Source organism: Pristis pectinata, chromosome 40 (assembly GCF_009764475.1).
Source record: "Pristis pectinata isolate sPriPec2 chromosome 40, sPriPec2.1.pri, whole genome shotgun sequence".
In the NCBI taxonomy this organism is placed as follows: domain Eukaryota; kingdom Metazoa; phylum Chordata; class Chondrichthyes; order Rhinopristiformes; family Pristidae; genus Pristis; species Pristis pectinata.
This window is the reverse complement of record NC_067443.1, coordinates 9,328,897-9,345,418: the sequence shown is the minus strand read 5'-3', so window position 1 is coordinate 9,345,418 and position 16,522 is coordinate 9,328,897. Positions and strand designations below refer to the sequence as shown.

Sequence of the window (16,522 nt, the reverse complement as noted above, 5' to 3'; positions counted from 1 at the left end):
TTACACTAAGCCCCCAAGAGCTAAACTCTCCAACCAGCAGAAGCAGTGTCTCTTTATCCACAGTTTTCAATTTCTATTTTGAACATTTCATTCACCTTTTAACCTGGATTCTGGGAAATATTGGAGACCGGGTAGTGTACTGCCAAATTCACCCTATCTTTCCTGTAAACTTGGTATACTTTCACATGTGTAGAGACAGGGATACAGCATCGAAATGAGCCCTTTGTCCCATTGAGTCAGGAAAGAATCAGGGGATTAGAAGGGCGAAAAGGCCATGAAATGTATTTGGCAAGTAAGATTAAAGAGAATCCAGAAGCATTTTATACTTGCATTTAAAACAATAGTGTAACTCGGGAGAGGGTAGGACCACTCAAAGGAAAAGGAGGGAGTTTACGCTTGGAGTCAAAGAGGATGTGGGTGAGATACTAAATGAGTACTTTGCATCAGTATTCACCAAGAAGAAGGACATTGAGGTTAGTGAGAGCAATGTGGGGCATGCTAATGTGCTGGGGCATGCGGAGATCAAGAAGGACATGGAGCTGGGTCTCTTGAAGAACATGAAGGTCGATGTCTGCAGGGCCTGATGGGATATATCCCAGTTTACTGAAAGAGGCAAGAGAAGAGATTGCTGGTGCCTTGCCAAAGATGTTAGTATCATTCCTAGCAATAGGTGAGGTCCCAGAGGACTGGGGAATAGCCAATGTTCTTCATTTGTTCAAGAAGGGAAATGAGGATAATCCAGGAAATTATAGGTCAGTGAGCCTTGCATCAGTGGTAGGGAAGCTATTGGAGATGATACTTACGGATGGGATTTGCGTGCATTTAGATAAGTGCTGAGATCTGTTGTTTGTGATGTATATAAATGACGGATGAAAATGTAAATGGGTGAGTTAGTAAGTTTGCAGACGCCGAGATTGGTGTGGTTGTCGACAGGTGAAGAAGGTTGCCAAAGGATATAGCAGAATATAGTTCAGTTACAGATATGGGTGGATATGTGGCAACTGGAGCTTAATCCAAACAAGTGTGTGGTGTTGCACTTTGGGAGATAAATGTAAAGGGAAAGTCTGCAGTTAAAGGCAGGACCCTCAACAACACTGATGTGATGTACAAAGGGATCTTGGGGTTTGAGTCCATGGCTCCCTGAAAGTGGCCAAGCAAGCAGATAAGGTGGTAAAGACGGTGTATGGCATGCTTGCTTTGATTGGTCAGGGCACTGAGTACAAGAGTCATGAAGTCATATTGGTGCACTTGGAGTATTGTGTGCATTCCTGAGTCAGTTCTATTTGCCTGCATTTGGCCCATGCGCCTCTAACCCTTTTCTATTCGTGATCCTGTCCAAATGTCTTTTAAATGTTGCAATTATATCCTATTCTACCAAGTCCCCTGGCAGCTCGTTCCAAACACCCAACACCCTCTTAAACCCATGACCTATAGTTTTAAACTCCCTTACTACCCTGGGAAAAGACTGACCATCCATCTTACCTGTGCCCCACATGGTTTTATAAACCTCTACAAGGTCACCCACCAGCTTCCAGGGAAAACAGTCCCAGCCTATCCAATGTCTCCTCATAACTCAAGCCCTCCGTTCCCAGCAAAATCCGAGTGAATCTTTTCTGCATTCTCTGTAGTTTAGTCACATCCTTCTTATAGTATGGCAATCAGAACTGTATGCAGTATTAGAGACGTGGTCTCATGAACACTGTACAGCTGTAATATGATGTCTCATCTCTTTTACTCAGTGCCCTCCCTGATGAGAGTAAGCATGCCATTCGCCACCTTCACCACACTGTCCATCTGTGTTGCCACTTTCAGGGAACTCTGTACTTTCACTGCTAGTCTCTCTGGTCTACAACACTGCCCAGTGCCTTATCGTTTACTGTGCAAGTCCTGCCCTGGTTTAACTTTCCAAAATGCATCTCTTCTCACTTGTCGTTAAATCCCATTTTCCATTCTTTGGCCCACTTGTCCCATTGATCCTGTTGTAACCTTAGACAACCTCATTCAGTGTCCACACCATCAATTTTGCTGTCATCCGCAAACTCACCAATCACGCCACCCGTATTCCCATCCAAATGATAAATATATGAAAAGCAGCAGCAGACTGAGCACCGATCTCTGCAGCACACCTCCAATCTGAAAAACAACCATACACTACCACCTTCTGACTCCTACGACCAAGCCAATTTTGTATCCAGTTGGCTCGCTCACACTGGATTCCATGTGATCTCACCCTGTGGGCCAGTCCACGATGATTGAAAAATATTTTGATCTTCCAAAATTTCCAAGAGTGTAGAATGGTCTTTGTGAATTGGAAACAACAAACATAGCCCTTAACAGAAGACTTGTTACCCTGACATATGTGCACAAGATTTCTAGAATTTTTGCTATTAAGGATGTACTGACAGGGAACTCAGAAAATCTTACGATTTGACGGAGTCAGAGTGTTATATAAGGGAAATGGCATCTGACAAACTGAGCAGTTTTTTTTGTGGTTATATCTGCTGGGGGGATGAACCCTCAAACAGAAAATGCTGGAAATAATCTGACAGTTTCTGTAGAGCAGAATTTAATACAGATGAGAAAAATTAGAAACTGTACACATATTAAATTGCAGACAAGGAGCAGGGATTAAGAGACTGAAGGAAATAATCTGTTTCGAGCTTTTTGGAACAATGAAAACAAGAGTAGGATTAAGGATCGAATAACAAGAAAATAGAATCTCAGGATGATCGCTGTAAATTGAATTGAAGTGTTCTAAAAAAAATAAACTGCTCTTATGCTCCATGCCTCCACTAATAAAGGTAAACATGGATTTCTAAGCATCTTACAGATTTGGCCTGTTACTTCTGTGGATGTCTCTGTTCTGAAGAAATCAACCACAACCCATCTAATCTTTTCATTTTCCACTACTTAGGAAATGCTGTTCTGTCCTTCGGAACTACATTAAATTGAGGACCTATGTCACATCAAAAATATTCCAACACTCCCTATATCCTTCCATTTGCAGAAGATTATTTTGCTTTTATTGTACTGTCCAAAATATATTCACACATTTGATAAAGTCATGGAGTTATTCAGCATGGAAACAAATCCTTCAGCCCGACTTGTCCACGCCAAACGTGGTGTCGACCTGAGCCCCTCCCATTTGCCTGCAATTGGCCCATATTGTTCTAAGCCTTTCTTATCCATGAAGGTGTCTTGTAACTTGTAATTGTTCCTGCCTTTACCACTTCCCCAGTAGCTCGTTCCATATAACCACCATCCTCTGTGTGTGGAAAAAAACTTGCCCCTCAGGTCCCCTTTAAATATTTCCCCTCTCATCTTAAACCTATGGCCTCTAGTTTTAGACTCCCCTACCAATAAGAAAAAGACTGGCCCCCTTATTTGTGCTCCTCATGATTTTATAAACTTCAGCCTCCTTCACTCCAGGGAAAACAGTCCCAGCCTCCCCAGTAGCAGCCAACTGCTAGTTTAATTAGTGACTGAATGGGGGAGTGAATCTCCAAGATCATATCTTCAATGCAAAATATCAACCATCCCTTTGCCTGCACAGATGCTGCTCGATCTGCTGAGTTCTTCCAGCAGATTTTTTTTTACAACCAGGGTGTTGCCTGCCTTCACAGCATTTGTGCTCTCAGCAATTTCTCGATATCACATGGATTGAACTGGCTGAAAGCTGGATTGTGTGCTGACAAGGATCTCAGGAATTCAAACATGACTGCAAATACTTCAGCTTTTAGCAATATGTTCCACCCTGTTGAAGATACGATCTTGGAGGTTCCCTCTTCCATTTGGTCACTAATTAAACAAGCTAGCAGTTGGCTGCTCCGTCCCTGTTTTGACATTCATTAAGATCATGGCTGCTCTGCAACTGCTCATAATCTCTCCAATCAATGATAACTTTTCAGACCTTTGCATATCAAGAATTTCTGACATAAATATTCAAAGACTCTGCTTCTACAGCTCTGTGAGGGAGAGAGTTCCTAAGGCTCACAAATAGCCAAAAGAAAAGAAAAATCACATCTGTTCTTAATTTGGTGACATACTCTTCAACAGAGACCTCCAATCTCTGAATTTTCCTGCAAAAGGAAATATCTTCTTCACATCCCTCAAGGTTCCCAAGATCTTGCACGTTTTATTTGTCCCCTCTCCATCTTCTCAACTGCAGCAGATACAAGCCTAGTCTGTCCAATGCATTAACATGCTTGCTTAAATGAGGAGACCAATAACATACAAAGTACTTTGATGTGATTCCCACCAATGACCTATATTGACCTGTGTTGCATCTTATAATTTGGCACCTTTGGTACACCTAGTGCTGTTTCTGGCATAATCTTTGCGGTTCTCTTTGAACCAGAGATGATGCCTGGTTTGATTGCAATGGTGAAAGATATGCTGAGCCATTGCGTTAGGTAGCAGTGGGATACATTCCTTCTGCCACTGGAGATTCACGACAGCTCATTACTCCCCACTTTTGACTTGCCACATCTGTTCTGAGTCTAACCCTAAGGCACCCTTTATGCAAGAGTGGGACTGTTTCCACAAGGACTGTGCACTGGTCACTTCTACCCACATGTCATGGCAGATGTTCTTGAAATAGATGGGCAAAAACAAAATCCAGTTGGCTTCCCCCTCCCCCTCCCCCTCCCCCTCCCCCATACACTCAAACTGGCAGCTATGTCCTTCAGGATTTGACGAGCTCATACGAATTTGAAGCAGAAGTAGGCTACGCAGCCACAATTTCCTTGCATTGCAGAGCCAGCGAGGGGCTGAGCAGTCTATTCCAAATTCCATGTTCACAATCAGGAGGTGGTTTTCTTGCACATGTTTGACCTGGTGATGTCATGAGACTTGATGGGATCTAGGGTCATCATTGAAGACATCTGCCTGTAGACCATAATGCTGACACAGTGGGACAGAATATAAGTAAAAACTAATGAAGGAGTCTGGCACCATTTTTAGAATATGATTCCATGAGTATTATTATGTTGGTCTGTTGCTTGACTAGTCCACGAGACGGCTTTCCTAATGAAGTTTGTAAGGAGATCTTTGCAATGTCTTCAGGGCTGAGTGTGTACCAGATGGCTTCAAGGTAGCTTTATAGTCACGAGTACCAAAAATGAATTCCTTTTAAATGCAAGATTAATTGACTTAAATTGCACAGCTGCCATGGTAGGATTGATTTTGCCTGTTTGGATTGTTCATCTAAGCCTCTACCCCAACACTGCAACCATTCCTGCATTTCAAATTCCCACAACAGCAACATGATGCTGACCTAAATAATCTTTTTAAAAAAAAAAGAAACTGGTCATCTGACAATGAACATCTTGGAATGGAATCAGTGCCTTAGTAGAAGGGATCAGCACATCCATATGCAATGCTGCATGCAGAATAAAATTCAGACTTCCCGTGTCCAAAGTTAACCGCAGCCCGTGCTATACAAAATTTCAGGTAGATGATACTTGAGAGTACTGAGCAAAGTTCTGCACACAATGGCAGAGTGAGTAGAGTCATTGCCTCACGGCACCAGAGACCCGGGTTCAATCCTGGGATTAATGCAAGACCAGTGCAAATGGGTGGCTGATGGTCAGTGGAGACTCACAGCATGGAACAGTAAAGCACAGGAACAGGCCCACAGCCCATTATGTCTGTGTAGAACACAATGCCAAATTGGACCAAATCTCTCCTGCCTGCACATGATCAATGTCTCTCCATTCCCTAAATATTCATGTCTATCTACAAGCCTCTCAAACACGACTAACATATCTGGTTCCACCACTACTCCAGGTAGCCTGTTGCATGCACCAACCACTGTGTAAGAAAAACCTTGCCCTGCATACCTCACTTCAATTTCCCCCTCTCACCTGAAATGTATTTCCTCTCGGATTTGGCATTCTTGCCCTGGGACAAAGAGTCTGACTGTCCATCCTATGTATGCCTCTCATAATCTTATAAAATTCTATCAGGTGTCCCCGCAGCTTCCAGCATTCTAGAGAAAACAACCCAAGTTTGTCCAACATTTCCGTATAGCTCAAACCCTCTCATCCAGGCAGTATCCTGGTAAACCTCTTCTGTACCCTTTCCAAAGCTTCCACGTCCTTCCTGTAATGGGATGACCTGTCGGCATGGATTGGTTGGGTAGAAGGGCCTGTTTTCATGCTGTACAAGTCCATAAACCCAAGAATCAACATCCCGTCTTCAATCTTGGCACGTTACAGCCTTCAGGACTCAGTTGCATTTCTTGTATCTCGCATTTCCAGTGTTTTTTTTCTCCTGTTATTTCAGGTTTCGTGCGTCTCCAAGTCACACCTTCTCTGGACATACCTTAACCACCCTCTTTCAGTCCATGGCACCTATCACAGACTCTTCCTTTTGTTCATTCTCTTCTTCCAGTTTATTTGCAGCTTAACTTGTCTCATTTGTAATTTTTTTTTTCCACAGTTCAGATGAAATGGTTCTGCTGAGTGTCCATGTTTCCAGAAAGCAATATGATATTCTGTCCAATCTTAGAAGCTGCTGCCTCATTTTCAATTGGTCATATGTAAAATTGCCTCTAGTCAGTGAGGGTGGTACATTATCTTTTATCAGGAGGCTTGAACAAGCTCTGTCCTCCTGGTGTTTTGTGGTGATAGTCAGATTAGTGAGAGTGATTTTTGGGAGCCTAGGTGTGTGAACAGTGTGCCTTTGGAGCTTCAGTGCAGATAAATTGGTCCAAGTGGAATACACAGACATTGGTTTACTTATCCTGTCCATGGATTTGGAAGATTTGATAAAGGTGGTATTGGTGATGATTCTACAGTGCTTTGACATGTAGTAAGCCCATGTGTCTGAAGTGGGTAAGAGAGTAGGGTTCACTGCTGTCCATTAGATTATGATATGTGCTGGCTTTGAGATCGTGCTCACACTTGCTGTCTGACCTAATGTTTCCAGCATTTTCTCTCTTTATTTCAGATTTTCAGAATGTGCAGTATTTTGCTTTTTGGAAAGAGCAGTTAAACTAGAACAGTATAAACGCTAAGTGCTGCATTTAGTTTTGCTCACTACATTTCGGGGAAAACGTTGTTCTCAGGAGGGTACAGAGGAGGTTTAAATGGATGTTGCCAGATTGAAAAATGAGAGAAGATTAAATAACCTGTGGTTTTCTTCGGAGCGGGGCCTAAATGGCATATTTCGACAGGGTGTGTTTCCCTTGGCAGAGTGGTCAAAAGCCACGCTGTGTATTTAAAGTAATTTATGGAAGGATTAGAGGGTGATAAGGAAAAGTTTTCACCAATCAGATGGTAGAAGCCTGGATGAAAAACACTGATGCTGGAGGAACTTAGCAGGCCAGGCAGCATCTGTCGAGAAAAGCAGGCGGTCAACGTTTCAGGTCAGGACCCTTCTTCAGGATGGAACTCACTGACTGAACAGGTGGTAGATGCAGAAAGCATCAAATTAAAATCGTGCTTGAGTGTAGAAGGACCATAACTGTCAGGCAGTAGGTCAAGTGCTGGAAAGTGGGATTAGGCTAGGTGGCTCTCTTTCTGATGGCATTGAGGTGTATTACCACCACCTGTGTCTTAAATTTCCTTTGTCAGACAGGACTTTGGTTTAACCTTAGTTCAAAAAGACAGTACACCATTTTGTAAGTTTTTAAAAACAAAGTCATTTTTCAGAAGCTGCTGCAGTAGCACACGATATTAATTGGTCAGAGCATTCCAGAAGTGTTGTTTGCAACTCTTAAGCTGGAAATGGTGGAAGGGAGCATAAAAAAGGTGCAAAGAGGTAAAAGCTTTTGGCTTTCTTGTGTGGTCTCTTAACCTTTCTTATTACAGTCATCTCCGGTTTAATGTGCTGCCTTTCATTGGGTCTTTCTTTTCTGGCGTAGAGTTGCGCCTTTGGTATTGGCAGCTTCTGGAGCGAGTACGAGGTAATGTATGAGGTGCTGCTGCTGTGTGGTAGTGTATAGAGCATGTTGCAGCCAGTACTGATGATGCAGGACCCTTTTTCTGGTTGCTTGGTGAGAACTGCTTTGTTCATGACCGTGATGTGGGTGATCAGCTGTGTTATGTGTTTTTGATCTGTAGAGTAGTTGCTTGCCAAATAGACCAGTTTATTTGCAAAATGTGAAATATTGAATGTTTACTGTTTCTTAGTGACATTCTAAGTACTCGTATAAAATTTCTGTTATAGAAACAGATCATTCATCCCAACTGATCTGTGCTTATTCTCTAAAAAAAACCTTATTCTGTCATCTCCAGTCATCATCATCCTTCCTCTTGTGTAATTATCCACTTCTCCTTATCTTGTATCTCTTGTTTCTCTTGCAACTGTTCCCCATGGGAGTGAGTTCCACATTTTCACCACTCACTGAAGAAATTTTTTTTCTGAATTGTCTATCAGATTTATTAGTTATTGTCCAACATTAATTCCTTTTTCCTCCCCCACAAATGGAAATGTATTCCTGGTCCAGCAGTTGCAAAGACTTCTTTTACATTATTCCACCTTTCTGGCCATTCCCCCTGTAGAGAAAAGAGCTCAAGATTCTTTGGTCTTGATTATAAGAATATAAAATATAATTATGGGAAACCCTTGGGCCTGTGCTGCTCTTCCATATGATCATGGTGATTCTATCCCTCATCTCCACTTTGAATGATTCCAATATCCATTGCTCCCTCAATATTGATGTTGACTTTCAAGATATTCGACACCTGACCACGTGTTGCTCTCTGACATAGAGAAATTCAAAGATTCACAACCATCTCGGTGATGTTTCCCCTCATCTCTGGTAAATCTATAATCCATAGTCTGAGACCCTCCATCTGGGGGTGAACAGCTTGTCATTGTCTAATATAATCTCTATTATGCTGTTACCTTGGCAATTATTTTTGCATCTTTGCTTGAATAACTATTTTTGGAAACTAGATCTGCATAATAAGTGTGATCTTTGCAAGTTTAACATAATCTTTTCAGATCTGATTATGCAGAAAAATATTTTTGTTGTCGAAAATAAAGTAATATGTATGCAATGCTTTTGATTTGATCTGTAACATTTCTGCATCCTCTCTTGTTGCTCCAGATATTTGTCAGAGTCTGTGATGACAAAGGGTGTTATTCAACAATTAAAGTTTGAGTCAAGGGGTAAAACTTTCAAGAATGTTTGCTGCCTCAACTGTTTTATTACCTATTCTGAACTGAGTTGTTAACATAACAACCCTGAATTGAAGGTAGACAAGTTCATCAGGTTTTAAATTGGCTGCTGACCTTAAAGCTCCGCCTAGTTCTTGACGAGCAATCAAACTGCAGATTAAACCTGAAATATCACAGGGTGGATGCAAAAATAAATCCCTTGACTGCCAATGGTGGAATCGAGAGCTCTGTGTCCTGGTCCTGTACACTTCAACTAATGTCACCAAGAAAGATGATTTGGCTATAATTGTGCTGATCCTTGTGGGAGCTGTGTTCAGTACAACAACACTGACTACTCAAAATGTATATTTATGGCTGGAAACTACATTGGGGTTTTTTGATGTCTTAAAAATCCAATCAGATTTTTAGATTGCTCATCCCATTTATTTGCTCTCTGCGCAAATTGGGAAGGGTCTATTCTAGTGATTTCAAATATTTAATTATGGTCGTCTGAACTCAGTGCATGCATCTTTAGGGGACACTGAAGGAGTTTCAATCCGTCTCAAAAAGCAGCAAGAAAATAAGAAGGCAGAGAGGTTTAGGAAAGGAATTGCAGAGCTCAGGATCTTGCAGCTAAAAGTAGCCACCAGTAGGGGAACAATGGAATTAAAGAGCTGAACAGGATGCACAGAAGCAACACAAAACACTGAAGGAGCTCGGCAGATCAGGAACGTCGACTGTCCATTTCCCTCCATAGATGTTGCCTGGCCCACTGAGTTTCTCCAGCATTCTGTGTGTTTCTCCAGGTTACAGCATCTACAGTCTCCTGTCTCTCCAGGGTGCACAGAAGGATGGATTCGTAGAAGGGATTTAAGAGATGAATTTGTAAATTAAGGCTTAATTAGACTGGGCACCAGCGCAAGGTACTGGGACTGTGCAGCAGAGTTTTAAACTTTGCCTCTGGTTTGCTGATTGGTCTGCAGAAACTGAATTTGAGGGGAAGATTTTGCGCATTGAATAAAGGTGATTTGATCTAATAAAAATGGGATGGGTATAGGAGGAGAAGAGAGAAAGTGTGATGTTGGCAGACAAGAGTATGGCAGAAGAAAAAGAAGCACTCATTCTAAACTTAAAAACAACTGAAGCCTCTGGGTGCAGCAATCAGGACACGCCCCTGTTAAGTGGGTTGTGTTTGATACTGGATATTTTGAGTTTGCACTGACTTGAAATGGTTCTTTTTGCTCAGAGAAGCTTAACTGAGCATGATGAAGCAGGAGAGGGAGATGCAAGTGCCTGCCAAAATTCTCCATTGCATGAGTGAACGTCATCCTGAGTTGTCACAAAACAGGCCCTCAGCCCAACTTATCCATGCCAACCAGGTTGTCTACCTAAGCTAGTCCCACTTGTGTTTGGCCCATATCCCTCTAAACCTTTCCTATTCTTGTACCTGATGAAATGTCTTTTGAAGATTGTAATTGTACTGGCCTCTGGCAACTCATTCCTGATCCCACAATTCTGTGTTGGAAAAAGTTGCCCATCAAGCCCCCTCTAAATCTTTTTCCTTAAACCTGTGCCCTCAGGTTTTAGACTCCCCTACCTTGGGGGGAAAAAAATCTGAACATTGACCTTATCTATTGCCTCTTTCAGGTCACCCCCAGCCTCCTACACTGCAGGGGAAAAAACCCCAGTCTTCTTATAACTTAAGCCCTCCAGTCTTGGCAATATCCTTGTGAATCTCTTCTGCACCCCCTCCAGGTTAATGCCATGCTTCCTGAAGCCAGGTGACGAGAACTGCGATCAGTACTTCAAATGTGGTCTCTCCAGTGTTTTGTATACCTATAACGTGGCTTCCCAACTCTTAGAGTCATACGGTGCAGAAGCAGGCCCTTCAGCCCATCTAGTCCTTGCCGACCTGATCTTCTGCCTAGTCCTATCTACCTGCACCTGGACCATTTCTGTCCAATCCCCTCCCATCCATCTACCTATCCAAACTTGTCTTAAATGTTACAATTGAACCCGCAGCTATGACTTCTGCTGGCAGCTCGTTCCACACTCGTACTACCCTCTTAGGGAAGAAGTTTCCCCTCAGATTCCTCTTGCATATTTATCCTTGCGCCCTAAACCTATGTCCTCTAGTTCTAGTCTCACCCAACCTTAGGGGGAAAAGCCTGCATGCAGTCACCCTATCGATACCCCTCATAATTTTGTGTACCCTCATTCTCCTGTGCTGTAGGGAATAAAGTCTGAGCTGATACAACCTCTAACTCAGGCCCTCGTCCCAGCAATGTCCTTGTAAATTTTCTCTGCACTCTTTCAAGCTGATTGATTTCGTTCCTGTAGGTAGGTGACCAGAACTGATACAATATTCTAAATTGAGTCTCACCAACATCTTGGACAACTTCAGTATAACATTCTAACTGCTGTATTCATTGGCCTGATTTATGAAGGCCAAAGTGCCAAAAGCTGTCTTTACAACCCTATCTGCCTGTGATGCCACTTTCAAGGAACTGTGGACCTGTATTCCCAGGTCCCTCTGTTCCACTGCACACCTCAAAGCCCTACCATTCACTGTGCAAGTCTTACCCTGGTTCGTCCTCCCAAAGTGCAACACCTCACGCTTGTCTGCGTTAAGTTCCATCAGCCATTTTTCAGCCCATTTTCCTAGCTGGTCAAGATCACACTGCAAGCTTTGATAGCCTTCCTTGCTCTCCACTCCGCCCCCAATCTTGGTGTCATCTGCAAATTTGCTAATCCAGTTTACCACATTATCATCCAAGTCATTGATATAGATGATGACAGACCCCACACCAATCCCTGCAGCACACCTCCAGTCACAGAGACAACCATCTACTACCACTATCTGGCATCTCCCATGAAGCGAATGTTGAATCCAGTTGGCTACTTCATCCTGAATGCCAAGCGACTTAACCTCCTGGACCAGTCTCTCATGCTGGACTTTGTCCACAACATCCACTGCCTTTCCCTCATCAACTCTTGTACTTGGTGCCCTGACCGATGGAAAGCAAGCTTGCCAAGTGCAGGCTTTACTACCCAGTCTACCTGTGTCACCACTTTCCAGGAAGAATGTACTTGTGCTGCTAGGTTTCTTTATTGTACACATTCTGCAATTCCCTGCCATTTACTGTGTAAGTCCTGTCCAATTTAACCACAAAATGCATCAGACCCTGGAGATTTATCTACCTTAGTATGCTTTAAGATTGCCAGCAACACCTCTTCTACAATGTGGATATGTTCCAGTACATCAGTATTCATTTCCCTTAATTCCTTAGGTTCCATGACCTTCTCTGTGGTAAATACGGACAAGAAATGTATTGCCCTTTTCCTGTGGCTCCACATATAGATAGCCATATTGATCCTGAAGAGACCTATTTTCTCCCTTTTGCTCATAATATAGTTAAAAAATCTCTGGCCACTCTCTCTTACCTTATCTGCCAAACCTTTCTTGTCTTTTTTGCCCTCCTGGTTTCCATTTTAAATATACTCCCACATACATTGTACTCAAGGGATTTGTTTGATCCCAGCTGCGTATACCTGAAATATGCCTACATTTTTTTTTAACTGCCCAAAGCCTAAATATCCTTCATCAGACAGATGATCCTGCCAGCTTTAGCCTTCACTCCAGTGGGAATGTTCTGGCCCTGAATTCCCCTACTTTCAATTTTACAAGTCCCTCACTTGCCAAATATCTCAGCCTGCAAACACCCTCTACCAATCAACCTTTGCAAGTTTCTGTCTAATGCCTTCAAGATTACCCTTATTTTAAGACTTAAACTTGTGGACTAGTCCTATCTTTTTCCTTAACTATTTTAGAACTATCAGTTACTTGCCCTGCCTCGTTTCCCGAAAGGAGGTTGAGTGTTGCCTACTCTCTAGTAGGGCCATCTATATGGAGACACGAGACTGTGGATGCTGGAATCTGGAGCAACACGAGATGTTGGAGAAACTCTGGGCCAGGCAGCATCTATGGAGGGAAATAGACAGTGGATGTTTTGGATTGAGACCCTCCTTCTGGACTGAAAGAGGGGGAGATGGCCAGTATAAAAAGGTGGAGGACAGGGGTAGAGCAAGCAAGCAACAGGTGGATCCAGGTGAGGAGGGGTGAGCAGAAATCACCAAGAAGTTAAGTGGAATTGACAAAGGGCTGAAGATGAAAGAACCTGATAGAAGTTGGAATCAAGTGTGGGATGTGGGGAGGGCAGATGGAAACAATGAGGGAGGGGAAGCAATGGGAGGAGTGTGTGGGTAATGGGCAGATCGCGTAGGGTGGTGTAAGGGAAAGAACTGGGTGATTGGGGCTGGGGTGAGTACAGGAATAACTGGGCGGATCAGGAGGAGAGAGGGGCAGGGGAGCAGTTTACTGCAAGTTGAAGAAATCAGTGTTCCAGCTGTAGGGTTGTAGACTCTTCCACTTGGGTAGTTTAGAGAAACTCATCTTGTATTCCACCTGAGTAGCCTACAACCTGACATCTCAATTGATTGGCAACCCATCCACCACCAAAATATTAATTCTTCTCATCATCATGATGTCTGAGGATCCCAGCAGAAAGGACGAATGTGATCTTGATACCATACAACTAAACAATACTGAAGTTTTGCCCTTGTATATCTAGACTGTCTGGAAAGTGGTAAGGCAACAGTTTGGTGTGGGGACTGTCCCCTGGCTAAGAAAATTTGAACAGAGATGTGATGGCAAGTTGGTCCTTTAAATTCCTAGCTTATTTTCTGCTTGCATCGTTCCATTTCAGTAACAATTTTGCATAGTTGAGGCTTGGGGTGATTGTCATCATACGATCAGCTGTAATTAACACATGGAGTATTTTAATCACTGAATTCAGTGCCCAAGTTCAGCGATGCAGTTTAAGTGTACATTCTTGAAAAGAAATTTACTTGCCAGGAAGAGTTTTTCACAACTGGTGTCGGGATTGAGATTACTTATTTGGATCCTATATTCTTTCTCAGGATCCGGGCCTTGCTAAGTTCATAGCAATTATTGCCCATCACTAACTTATTGAGCTGGGTAACATGCCAGGGCATTTCAGATGACAGCTGAAAATTGCATAAATCATCAGACTGGGTTAAAACTGATTTTTTTATTTGTAAGATATTTGTGAACCAAATGGTCTTTTATGTTCTTTTAGGGATTTCATCGTTAGTAGGATTAACTAAATAAAATCATAACGAAAAGCTAATTTTATTGAAAGTTCTCAAGCTGCCATACTGGAATTTGAACTCATCAGGTCAGTGGAACCAGGTCACTGCAATAACAGTCTTGTAATATAACTCCTACTACTTCCCTAGATTAAGGTCAAACATGAGATTTGCAGCTTCAAAAAGAATAATAGAGGTCTCCAATTATTTTCTTTTAAGGCTTAATGTAAATTGCACTGTAAGTTGGTAAGCACAGCACGTTCTCCCTACCCCTGCCTGCCCTCTGTGTGAGCTGAGCTGAGTTGACTTGAGGTTCCAGTGTAAGGTGTAATAATAAGGCAGGTTTTTGTGCCATCAATGTTGTCCAGCATTCTTTTCTTAAGTGGTTGATAGTGATTAAATACGGGGACAGCCTGCTAGCCTCACTGTTTAGAATAATCAATCAAGCAAATTGTTCATGGCAATGTAGGTCAAAACATTATTTGGGATAAAGGTGTGAGGGGTTGGGGACTTAGGAAATAATTGTTGTTGATAGGTTTAATTGGCCATTGCATATTACTCCCGTAGCACCAATTGCACAAGAATAAGTTGAGGGGTGGGGGTGTTGAGTTAATGAGGATGGGAGAGGAAAAATAGAAATAGTGCGGACACGTGGTTGACGGTGGATGCAGGTGTGATGGGCTGAAGAGCTTGTTTCTGAGGTGTATGTCTTTGTTTTGGATGCCTTGCACAGTGCAGTTGTTGGCTGGGATGTACAAGGACTTTTAAATGACATTACAGTGATCTGTAAATGATTTCTTTCTTGTTTCTCCTTTGCAGGTTTAACTTCCAGGAGGGCACCATCTTCTGAGGTAAATGAAATCTTATAGTGTGGAATAATGTGGACAACTATCATTTAATGTAATCCACCGGTAAATCGCTGTTGTGTTGAGCAGCCGATACATTGATGTAGTCTTCAGCTGAAGCATCATGAGGAAGCAGGGGAGTTATCAGACTGCAGGTGTGATTCGCTTCCTCTTTTGGAACTTTGCAGTTTTTATTTGTTCCTGGAAATGTGGCCGTCCAGTGTTTATTGTCCATGCTAGCAAAACACAGAGTGGTTGTTGGCCACTTTACTGTTTCTTGCAATTTGGCGAACATGGTTTATTCCAGCTGGTGTCATGGGATAGTCGTCAGAATTCCTTTTTCCTTGTCACCAAACTCCCCTCACCCTCCCTCCTCCTCTCCCTAGCCCAGGGGTGATATTGGTCTAATGTAACTTTGTCGCCACAGATTGCAGGGAACCAGTGGTTTGGCTGGTTCGATGGTGAAATCATTGAAACACAGAATTCTCAAGGGGCTCGATAGGCTGCATGCAGGGAAATGGTCCCATTCCCCTCTCCTCTCTAACACCACCCCCCCCCTCCCCCCCAACCGGACAGAGCAGTCTAGCATTGGATTGCACTCTCAAAATGAGGGGTTAGCCATTCTGGACTGTGAAGAGGAGAAATTTCTTCACTCAAAGGACGGAGAATCTTTGGAGAATTAAATTCTCCTTTTCCTGACTGTTCCAGAGAGCTGTGGAGACTTGATCATTTCATTCATTCAATAGATTTCTGGAGATTACGAGCATTGGGGGTTATGGGGATGGGACAGAGGAGGCTGAAATGGAAGATCAGCCACAAATTTGAATTACAGAATAAACTTGAAGGGCCGGATGGCCTATTGTTGCTTCTATTTCGGCTCTTGAAGCACTTCAGTGCAACACTGGTGGTTGAACGAAGAATATAAAGTGCTTTTTAGTTCTGACTAGTAGAATTAAGTTTAACTGCCATTTGTAGTTTCTATAGTGCCCTTTGAAGGGAAATCTGTCAGTGCGGGGCGGGGGGGGGGGGGTGGAGGGGAGGGAAGAAACTTTAAGCAGGATAGGGGGTAAAAAGATGTGAGGGGGTGAGGTATTCAATTTTAAGGTAGTGACAGTTTGTATTTATGTAGTGCTACAGAGATATCCTGTGGCACATTATGGAGCGTTAACAAACAGAAGTTAACACTATACCACAGCAGGAGGTCTTGGGATAGACAGGGTTATGCCAGTAGTCTTAAGGGCAGTAAGGTTGCAGGGAGAAGGCCTCAGCAGCTGGAAGCGTTATACTAAAAGAGCTACCCTTTAATGTTGTGCCTTTTGAAATGTTGGAACACTTTACAGATGAGATTCCTGTTTTAACAAAATCTAGATGGGTTTACAGAGTGACTTCCAGGTTGTGGT

At 42.8% G+C, this 16,522-nt stretch overlaps 1 protein-coding gene across 1 annotated transcript in view; it reads left to right on the top strand.

The window, feature by feature from the left end:
- Window positions 1–16,522, top strand: part of LOC127587424 (phosphatidylinositol 4-phosphate 5-kinase type-1 gamma-like) — a 99,823-nt gene that overhangs the window by 11,275 nt on the left and 72,026 nt on the right. Inside the window, exon 2 of the mRNA XM_052045721.1 lies at window positions 15,097–15,128. Coding sequence (XP_051901681.1) covers window positions 15,097–15,128 — 32 coding nt within the window. The remainder of the gene's footprint in view (window positions 1–15,096; window positions 15,129–16,522) is intronic.